At 31.4% G+C, this 11,317-nt stretch overlaps 1 protein-coding gene across 5 annotated transcripts; it reads left to right on the top strand.

Moving 5' to 3' along the window:
- Positions 1 to 1,928: 1,928 nt before the first annotated feature.
- On the top strand, positions 1,929 to 9,653 carry LOC112523342 (probable ADP-ribosylation factor GTPase-activating protein AGD5). Of its 5 annotated transcripts, XM_025132907.1 has the most exons (13): positions 1,968 to 2,126; positions 4,152 to 4,229; positions 5,609 to 5,682; positions 5,869 to 5,927; positions 6,019 to 6,109; positions 6,193 to 6,247; positions 6,752 to 6,842; positions 7,259 to 7,472; positions 7,583 to 7,763; positions 8,191 to 8,372; positions 8,590 to 8,709; positions 8,790 to 8,848; positions 9,333 to 9,653. In XM_025132907.1, exons 5-13 carry the CDS (start codon positions 6,062 to 6,064, stop codon positions 9,484 to 9,486), a joined length of 1,104 nt encoding a protein of 367 aa, XP_024988675.1. In that variant the 5' UTR covers positions 1,968 to 2,126; positions 4,152 to 4,229; positions 5,609 to 5,682; positions 5,869 to 5,927; positions 6,019 to 6,061; the 3' UTR covers positions 9,487 to 9,653. The 5 variants fall into 5 exon arrangements, with proteins under 5 accessions (XP_024988672.1, XP_024988671.1, XP_024988673.1 ...); XM_025132904.1 differs by lacking the exons at positions 4,152 to 4,229; positions 5,609 to 5,682 and adding an exon at positions 1,929 to 1,956 and having other exon boundaries at positions 2,039 to 2,126; XM_025132905.1 differs by lacking the exon at positions 5,609 to 5,682 and having other exon boundaries at positions 1,960 to 2,126.
- Positions 9,654 to 11,317: the final 1,664 nt, after the last annotated feature.

Here is an 11,317-nt window from a genome sequence, read left to right as displayed (position 1 = left end):
ATATTTTAGATTTTTTATATTTAAAATGAGATGTTTATCATGTATTTGATTATGTTTATCTGCATTTAGTTACAAGAATTCAAAGATAGAGTTTTAATATGTTGTACTTAAGCACAATCTACTTGTAATCTTAAATTTTAAGTAATATGCATCAATAAACAATACTTCATACATAAAAAATAGTTTTTAAGAGTTTTTGTCAAATGTTTTCTAATATAGTATAGATATACACACACATGACGTTTTAAGGTAAGCCTCGAAAAATATTATGACCTTGCTGCAACTCATAAAACTTGAGATTTGATTTTGCCACCATGTCCCATCTCACGTCATTTAAACCTTAATTACAATTTATAAATTTTAGAGACTAAAAAAAGCACCATAAATAAGGGAAAAAATGTAATTTACTCATACAACCAAAAACAATATCGTACGACTCATAGAAAAAAGCAAAATTGAGTAGGAAGTCGACGAGGATAGAAGTCAATAATACACGGCGGCAACAGGTAAAAATCGGCTGCCAATACACACCCACCTCATAGTTGTAGTCATCCTCCACGTTGACTGCCTTAATTTACCAATCTACCCTTTTAATCATTTCTCCCTTTCATATATCGTACTTTTGGTCCCTATATTTTACCCCTTCCACATTTAGTCCCTATTAGTATATGCCCCTTCCACATTTAGTCCCTATATTATGGTATCTTTCCATTTGAAAATCTCTATGTTGTATTAGTTTTTGTCCCGTCTCTAGTATTCAGGTTACGGTGGTTTTAGAAATGATTGTGTTGATTTTATAAGGCAACAAAAGAGAATCTACATCAACTTCGATCAAGCTGACATTGAAAAAAAATGATAAAATGACCATTATTTCATTCGATACAATTTTAATCTTTAAATTCTAAAAAAACAAAGAAAAATTCAAGGGTAATGTTTATCATTTACAAACTTAATTAAAATTTAGATAAATTTTAAGCTTGTAACATACAATACCTTTCCTATCACCTGTTGGACTCTCTATTCCTTGCTATTGCCATCGCTTCTCCTTATGGTTGTCACACTTGTCCCCCTTACCATCGCCGCCCCTACCTATCTCCCTTGTTGTCATCCCCTTATTATCTACCATCGTCCTGGTCATATATATATATATATATATATATGTTTGTTTGTTTTTATTTTATTCAAAATCTATATTTTTATGTGCTGATAACAAAAAGAATAGTTATGTACATAATGTTTATACCTTTAAATTCTGTTCACCGAATTAATATAAGTTGTGGACATTTTTGTCGTTTTTAATAATTTTGATCAAATTTGATACCTTTGAATTTTTATATAAGTAGGAGGCCTAATTTAAACTTTGTAATTATTAGTATTTGACATTGTATTTCATAATCATCACCGTAATTAAAAGAAATACAAAAAACCTTAATAAGAAACCAGTACAAAAAACAATAAGAGAATCAAATCTCACATCAGCAAGAAAACTGTCAGATAAAAAAAAAAAATAACCATAACACCAATAAATAGGAATGTTGTATTTTTTAAATTTTTATTAAATATATTTTTATTTATTAATTTTTTTCTTATATACATCAATATTAAGATTTGTTTTTTTTATATATTAATGCATGATTTATTTTAATTATGAGATAAAAAAAGGGTATGTATATATGACGAAGGATGATATGAGGAGGAAAGTTATGGCGTAAAATATAAGAAGATATTTGAATTCTTGATCTTTTTCATCTCATGTTCATCCATGAATTTTAATTTAAAAAAAATTGATCTATTATATTTCGATGCATACGATTCATTTAAGATTGATATGAAAATGAAGGTTTTTTTTTTGGTATACTTTGTTAGTTTGTTATATAAAAATAAAGAATTTAGAAAGAAAAAACCTCCCAAAAGGTCCGAACAGAAAAGAATATTTTATTTTCTTATTTTTAAAAGGTGAAAATCCAATTCCAAAATCTCCCTTTCTTCTCTTCCGTTACGATTCTTCTTCTTCAACAATCTTTAATCATCTTCGTAGTTACAGAAAATCCATATACACACAGAGATCCTTTATCATGAATCAAAAGGCACGGGTTACTAAGGAGCTTAATGAAAAACACAGAAAGGTTTGATTTCCATCAACTCCTATATGTTGCTTTTCCATTTTTGTGGGTTTTCAGCTTTTACTGTTTCATAAAAGGAATCGGAAGTTTTCTGTGGTTGTTTCGAGTAATTATGATTGATTAAAACTTTGACTGTTATGATTCTATTACCATCCAAGTCCAAAGGATTCCCTTCATCCCTTGTGTATCTTCAATCATCAATTAGGTTTGTGTTTCTGTGAATTCATATATGTGTCTGTGTTGTATTTATATGGGTTAATTGCTAGCTGCTCAAAATGTTACGAGTTATCAATAAAAAAATAGCGTAGCTTATAATGAAAACCGTCTTAGTTTTCTGTAATATCCTATTGCTTTTCCATTTCTGGGGTTTTGAGGTTTCACTGATTCATAAAGATAAAAAAGATTTTTCTATGCTTGATTGGCTAAGTTATGTATGATTTTAGCTTTGATTCTCATTAGTTTTACCACAATCCAGTTCTAATTGATTCAGTTGTCTTTCCACTGCTCTTAAATTATCAACAAGGTATGCAACTTCATATGAGCTTAATATTCTAAGATTATTTACAGGAGCTGGTTCCAGAGACCAGAGGTTGCCACTAATCAGAACATATTTCTACTGTTTGTCCCAAAAAAGTCCCACTTCGACTTGAAATTCAAACCTTTCTTTCTAATCTAAAAATGAGTTTTGGTTATTTAAATTCATGTAGATCATCATAATATATTGTTATAGATGATTTTATCATCCTTTTGTGCTTATTAAGCTATACTTCGGTGCATTAAAAGCTGTTCAAAAGGTTAAAAGGCCAAAGCTTATTATTCTTTAGATTTCAACTCTTGACGCATGATTTACAAGTTTTGAAGCATAATATTCTATTAAAATAGCCAGTTGAGATCATTTGGCAAGGAAAAGGACCTGCTCAATTAGAATAGTTGTCCTAGTTCCTTCATCAACATAGTCAAAACTGAAAGTTTCATCTATTAGGAGTACATGTGTACAACTAGTAATGCATGGTATACAAGTCATGAAGCACAAATGAGTGGTTTCAATAATTGGGTTTTTTAATTTGGCAGTTGAAAATTGAAGGTGTAAAGAATGTAATGAGCAGCTGTCCAAATTCACTTTTCCAAGGAAAGTCAAAATTTTCATTTTTCTTAGAAGTACAACCAGTTATGCATGGTGTTCAAGCTGTAAAGCACAAATGACCTGTTACGACAATTGGGTTTTTAATTGGTTAAATAATCTTCTTCCCATATAAAGCCAAAGCTTGAAACTAGTGCAGCAAAAGTTGTACCTTGCTTTAGGAAAAGGCATATAGCTTCTTTAGTAGGGTAGTTGAAACTTCTAAATGGATAGTGACGAGTCACCAGCAGAAAGGGAAAAATTCTATGTATGCGGAATACATTTAGTTATGCAAGGTGTACAAGTCTTGAAGCACAAATGAGGGAATAATTATCCTGATTCACTTATCAACAGAAACAAAAAAAATTCCATTTTTAAAAGTCAAACCAATTATGTATGGTGTACAAGCTGCAAAGCACGAAAGGGAGGGCACAGAAATTGTGTCTTTAAGAGGTAAATCATCTTCTCACATCAACAATGGACAAATCCAAATAAGTAATATTATATGGCTTGTACTTCATGCATTAAAATTTGTACATAATACTCTAGAAGTTGTACCTTGCCACGGAATGAGGCCTAGCTTTTTAATAAATAGTAGGGTAGTTGGAACTATTATATGGTTATGAGTAGTTATTCTAATTCACTTACATACAAAAGCACAACTTTTGTCATTCGTAAAAATGACATATGGACTACATTTTATTATTGGCCACAAGCTAAAGTTGGATTCTTTATAAAGAATAAAAAACAGAGAATTCTAGGAATTATCGATATGAATTTGTTTCTTTCCAGACCGGCAGCATTAAGAATTCTTAAAAGGGTCACCTGAATTTTGCTACATTAAACAAATAGAGAAATTATTAATTAAATCAAACAATTATAAGAGCTTCTGTTTTGTGTTTATGCAGTTCAATGAGTTGGTAACATAGCTGTCAAGGGATGTTTGGTAGATGCCAAGATGATGTTTTGACACCTGGTCCCATTTTGTGAGTTGTAACTCTTGTAGGACATAGCATGGCATAAATGTATGATTCATAAAACTATTAGTTTAAGGAATATCGATATCTACAGTTGTTTAACTGTTGAAATGTCAATTTCTTTGTCAAATTCGTTGCCCTTTAGTGGTATGGAATAAGTAAAATTTACTACCCTCTTGCAAGATATGTTCTGAAACCTTGGCAGAGTGGGGTGGGGTGTTGTCACGGCCAATCACCATCGCCATAATATGTCCAATTTCTCTTTAAATTTGCATGTTTTGACTGGAAACCTAGTGAGAGATAATTTGCATGTTTTGACTGGAAACCTAGTGAGAGATAGCCTTCAATATTATAATAAAATAACAGAATCTTGTGAACTCAGATTAATATCATTAACTTTGGTAATAATGACATAGGGCACATATGTACTTTTGCTTGAAACATTGGGGGCATGGATCTTATTACTTATTAGGACCACAACATCGCCACACCACCTCCATTCTATAAAAATTGCAGCTAATTTTCGTAATGTTTGACTACGCACATGCTTTGAACTAATCCTCCAATGATGACAATGTATGAAACTCGTGTGAAGCGTGAACTGAAATCAATTAATCGACTCTGTGATAATGACAACAGAGTAGGTAGTTAATTTGCCTAAAAGTTTGGGGGCTGGGTTGTTATTAGGATCATAACGCCACGGACCTCTGTCTCAATATTTATATTTGATTGGACAAATAGTCTGAAGTACCTCTCATTAATGATTAAGGAAATTTTCTGGTCCTAAATAAACATCATCAACTTTTGTAACGATGCAACGGGTTATTATATTGCTTAAGAAGTTGTAATAAGAATGTTGCAAATTTTATGGAATTGGGATAGTGAATTATGGATTTTGCTGCATGAGACCTCTTGATGAATAATGTCTATTTATCATGGTAGATGAGATGGTTTTATGTGGTGATTGTTGGTGCTGGATTTTATGATCCATCTGGGGAACTCCTCTGATGACCTGCAAAAGGACGAATGCAAGAGGGTTCCCCCTATTTGACATGCCTGGCACTCTCTTCTATTTATGGTTTAGGAGGTAGATAAAGATTAGAATCCTCGACGACTTTAGAGTTTTAGTTGTGTCTCTTTTTGAGATGGTTAAGCTTTTAGGTTAAGCTTGGTCTTCATGACACGAGACCCTATTTGTGTACATATGCTCCGTATCATCATGCTATAATGTCCTTAATCTGGTATCATATCCAAACAGTGATCAAATTTTAGTTAGTTGGATGTGAAATTGGTGGGACACTCTATCATGGCTCAGTAAAGACGAACTGACATTTTTTTAATGGTTTTTAAGTTGTTAAAAAATTGTAACATTCCTTTTTGAATGCTAGAATTTAACTGGATAAAACGAGAACAGAATTACGATTACGTGGTGATCAAGTTCAATCACTTGGTTCTAAGATTGGTAGGTGTCCAATCCTAGCTCAGCAAATAGAACCTATGTTTCACAATCATTCTCAAGTTAAAAGAAAAACTCTATGTTTTTCCTTGACAAATTGAAAGTTATCTGAGTCTTTGTCCTTTCCATATGGGATCATATGCTATAACTAATGTTTTCTTACAATACTTTCTCACTGCTCCCCTAATGCAGATACTGGAGGGGCAACTTAAATTACCAGAGAATCGGGAATGCGCCGACTGCAAAAGCAAGTAGGTGGCATAGAAAAAAATATTTTTAGTTATTTGCAAGAAAATTGTTAAAGTTGTGCATATTATTCAAACATATATGTTATGATTTCAGGGGTCCAAGATGGGCTAGCGTAAATCTTGGAATTTTTATATGTATGCAATGTTCTGGGATTCATAGAAGTCTTGGAGTACACATTTCAAAGGTCGTGTTGCATTAAAGAGAAATTCTGACCATAAACAATGTTTAAATTTTGGTGATATTTTATTTATTTTTATATTATTTTAGGTGAGATCTGCTACACTTGATACATGGCTACCTGATCAGATTGCATTTATACAAAGTGAGTTGATAGATCTTGTTCTGAAACTGTTCTTAAACTTCTTTTTCTATAACTTACAAGAGCGATTAACATAGGTAACAATTATTCGACTTTAGCTTTGAAAAAATCATCAGAGTTTCAAAACTCTCATAAAGAGGTTTTACCTCCAATTCCTGCAACTACAATGCTTTTTTGACAGTTAAAGCCAGATACTGTGGTTATAGAAGCTCAAGTTGTCCAAGTGTTATTTTTTGGGACATTTGCAACCACGATAGTTTTTTTTTTGAAAATTAAGTTTAAGTAAAATGGCTACAAATGTTGTTCAGAAAGTAATCTTAAATTTAAGTACAATGTTACAAATGTTGATCAGACAGTACTCTTGAACTTTATGTTTGACCATGATCTTAGTTCGGTGCCTTTTGTATTTTTTAAAGGTAAAAGGGGAAAACTATATTTTAGAATGAAGGAATGAACTTATATTATCTTAAAAGTAACTTTTAAATGAACAATTTGTTGTTGTTGCAGCTATGGGAAATAAGAAATCAAATAGCTTTTGGGAAGCTGAATTGCCTCCCAGATACGATAGAGTTGGGACTGTGAACTTCATTCGTGCAAAGTATGTTTATCTTCCTTTTCATTCTAGCACCTACAGGTCAAGCCTTGCTGCAACTAATAGGGTCACTCAAATAGTGATGAACAGAAAAACAACATTTTTGCAACATGAAATGGAAGGTGTAGAAGAAGTATTGCTTCAAACCATCTTTCTTGAAAAATTAAGAAAAAAGAACACTACACTTGACAAAAATGATCAAGTTTTGAATAAGCAAATGTCAAATATGATTTATTTTTTGCATTTATATTTCCATAATCTGCCCAAATCCACTTATTCTAGCAAACCGTAGTTTCTAATGACATGTTCACAAGATTGATGTTAATTTGCAACATAAAGTTGAGTACAATGTTCACAAAGATTAAAGACAATTACTCCACTCTCTTTGTGTACTAAGTAGAATAGTGAATGATTTTGATCAGGTATATAGACAAAAGATGGATTTCTCGTGAGCGAAAAGTTGAAGATCATTTGAGTATAAAACGAGAAGAGAATGTTTCAGTTTATAAACCTGTGACCACAACCAGTGCCTCAACTAGGGTCATTGTCCATTTACCTGAGCCAAAACAGACCCCTCAGCTTTACAATATGAACAAAAGTATACCTCACGTTCCTCCTAAAGTTCTTGATCAGCAGGTACTAACTTGTTCATTTCACTTTTAATCTTCTTTTTGTTGACTTTGTGTTATTGACTTTGAAAGAATTTGCTAAATTCTGTAACATTAGTTGACTTGTGATGCATACAGATCATTGTTCGACCCAAACAAATTGAACCTGAATCAAAAACAGAGAAACCTAAAGCTGTGGAGATTGTATTGGATCGGAAGGTTGATGATTATCATGCCACTGATCTTTTCGATCTGCCACGGGCAGAAAATGGCCCCAGTCCTTCTGTTAGTGATGAGAATCCAATACCAAGAATCCAAAGTAAGGTCATTTTGCTTTTGTCTTTGGCTGTACCATTGTATCATTAGTTATACCTTAAAGGTGCGTTTGGTATGTAGGACGGGACATGACATGACAAAACTAAAATTTGTGATCCCATGTTTGGCGCAATAATGTAGACTTGGATAGGATGAGACTAAGTGGGACAAAAATTGCATATTTCTTGTCCCACCAAACTAGGTGGAACAAAAATTAGGGAGTTCAATCAAAATTGGTAAATTATTAAACTGTTGATGTCAAATTGAAACACTAAAACTTCCACAATTCTCCTACCGCTCGCTCTCGCTTGTCCTGTCCATGTTTCAAACACACCCTAAAGGGTATTTTAGTCTTTTACATCCCACGAACCAAGGCTATGATTTTCCGCTTCATTCTAGGCTAAAAGGTTTCTTTGATCTGAATATTGCAGCATCTGGTCCAATGTTACCGGTGGCAGAAGACAATGATGCCAAGAAATCAAGTAACAAAGTGCAAATTAAGTCCGAATTTGAGGATCTGTTTCAAGGGTTAGATTGGGTTGTGCCGGTGCCGCCTCTTACTCAAGAACCTTATAAAGAAGTAAAAACCGACAATGTGAATCTTTCCGAGAAGGTGTGCTCATCAACAGATTGTTTATTATTTACAAATTAACCTCATAACCTGCTTCTATGATTTGTATGTTATTGCTTACTATTAACCAGATTTTCAAAACCATATCATATGACTTTCTCTTTGTCAAGCTCTTCACAAGTCGGGGGGGTTTTCACTTAAATAACCGCTCTACTCTTTGGTTTTTTGTTATGTTGACCGCTTTATGTTCTTTGAACAGTCAACCATGGTGCCACCATTTTCCGTTGAGCAACAAGTAGCAGTTCATACTCAACGACAATCTAAGTTTGTGGGTAATAATCAAAATGGCATGAATGGTCTCCACCGTCTTCCAAATCAGGTTCGATAATCGTAGCACTTGAACATTCCGATGTTTATGTCGACTATCAAATTCATCTTGAAATTCTGTTTGGTTGGCAGATGGGAAACATCAAAGCTTCACAACCTATTGGAAATCCCGGTTTTTACACAATAACCAGGTGACGTAAATTTACATTACGAGTTGTACCTTGTGCATCACATCTGTGCTTTCCATAACCAAATTTCTTGACTTTAGTACAAATTATGATGAATGGCGTACAGCCCACTTTGCAGGATATACGTCAAAGGCTATGTTTGACAAAGTAGCCATATAAGCTAACGTTTGATTGATAAACTAATCATGTTTATGAAAAACTAACTTGTAAGTTAGATAACAATATAAAAGGATTAAAAGACTAGGATTTTTTAATCTTTTATGTAAAATATCAAGGGCACAATTGGAAAAAAGTAAAAGAAAACGAAACCCGGAGCTTATTGAAATGTTGGTTGAAGTAGTATATCAAAAACTAGCTTATAGCTTACCAAATATCACCTTTTCAATTAGCTCAAAGATAAAGCCAGTCTACGGTCCTAAAAAAGCCCAGAAGCCGAGGATGTAGTTCTTGGAGTACCTAACATCTGTTTGTGTTTCTTGTTTTGCAGTATGTATGGTTCAAATAGAGCTGGCATGAGCACCAAAAGTTTAGGAGCAAGTAGACCGTCCACGACATCTAAGGGATCGTTAAGCATCCCGACTCAGTTAGGAGGCGAATACGACTTCTCGTCATTAACGCAGGGGATGTTTACAAAACGATAGTCAATTTCGTCCATTGGTTTTTAATCATAGAAAATAGAAGTCGATAGTAATTTAATTATTGATTTGAAGTTGTATATTTGCATTTCATTTGAATTGTTGTGTTCTTTAAACGAAATAATAGAAGTGTATTTCATTTCAATAGAAGAAAGAAAAGCATGCATTTGTTTTAAGAATCGTGTGGGTCTTGCTACATGCAAAATTGAATTTACGTTTGTTACAAGTCTGTTTGACAATTGCTGAATGGTTTGGTACAGAATAATTAAGTGGTCCGAATGATTAAGAGACTTTAATGATATAGTACAAAATGAAATATAATTGTTTGCTAATTGTGTACAATGAAATTAGGGCTCTTAATGGTTAAGGGAGATGCAGGATACAAAATTATTCAGAGGGTTGTGGAACCATTAAAAAACAGACTTTTTTCTTGCTAAACAAGATTTATCTCTTAACGATTCAAAAGTTGTATGTTAATGAAACTGTTAAAAGTGGTAAACAACCACCCTAGTATTATTCAATTTTTTAAGTCAGATGTTTTAAACCAAAATTAATTAATAAATAAACTATCCAGGGTATAACCATTTATATAATAATGGGGCTTGAATATTCATGACTGTTGACTAAAAATCGATCAATGATTGATAGAGGATTTATCAGTTTTTTACTTTCATAGCAAAAAGTGGTTTTACGAGTCTCATGAAAACAGACTGATCTCACATGAACCAAACCATATATATATATATATATATAAAAGATCAAATAAAAAATAATACATATTTAAAAGAATTGAGAATAATTCTAGACCAATCATTTCATTAAATAATATCTTAAAAAACTAATTTCTAAAAATAAATAAATAAAAGTATAAAAGTAATTTAATTATATAAAAGTGATTTAAGGTATTTATTTAATAGTAGGTTATTATACAACTCTTTACATTTATACAACCAATACAACACAATCTCAACCGTTCGTTTAATTTGATTAATATGTAATTTCATATAAGTTTTGATTATTTTCTAATACAAGGTATTGATTATAATTAATGAATCTTATTCATCTTTCATAAATAATTAAATCATAATAAATAAACTCTCATCATTTTTATAAATATTTTAATTTATTGGGTTGCATTGGTTGTACAAATGTGTTGAGTTGCATTTGAAACAAACTCTTATGTAATATTCAACTTTTACCATATTTATAATTTTAATATGATTTAATTTTTTATTTGGAAAAATATTTTATATTAAATACATTTAAAATAGGCGTATTTAGTTCTTTTATTTAACGAATTCATTTTTTATTTAAAAAATATTTTAAAAATTACAATTTTTGTAAAAATTATACGTGATTAACAATTATTTAATTTTATTTCTTTTCTACCATGAATAATATCATATATGATAAATTGACGAAAATTAACGATTATTAATTAGAAAAAAAAAACGTCGATTACTTGTGGATATCACATGTGATTTTTGATGAAAATTATAAAAAATACTTGAAATGACTATTTTAAATAAAAAACCAAATCACAATTATTTAAAATATTGAAAAAATAATAAATAATTATACTTAAATGATGAAAATTGTAAAAGTCACTAATAAATACTATAACTAAATTTATTAAATAATCTTTATTTTTACTATATTATAAAGAATTTGATAAAAACTCTTAAAAACAATTTTTTATGCACGAAGTATTGTTTATTGATGCATATTACTTAAAATTTAAGATTATAAGTAAATTATGCATAACTACAACTTATTAAAGCTCATGCTTGAATTCGTGTAACTAACTGCGGATAAATATAATCAAATAGAAGATAAA

The sequence above is a fragment of the Cynara cardunculus genome (genome assembly GCF_001531365.2).
Source record: "Cynara cardunculus var. scolymus isolate 2C chromosome LG 12, CcrdV1, whole genome shotgun sequence".
In the NCBI taxonomy this organism is placed as follows: Eukaryota; Viridiplantae; Streptophyta; class Magnoliopsida; order Asterales; family Asteraceae; genus Cynara; species Cynara cardunculus.
Note: the sequence above shows the minus strand (reverse complement) of the source record. Positions and strands in the feature narration are given on the sequence as shown.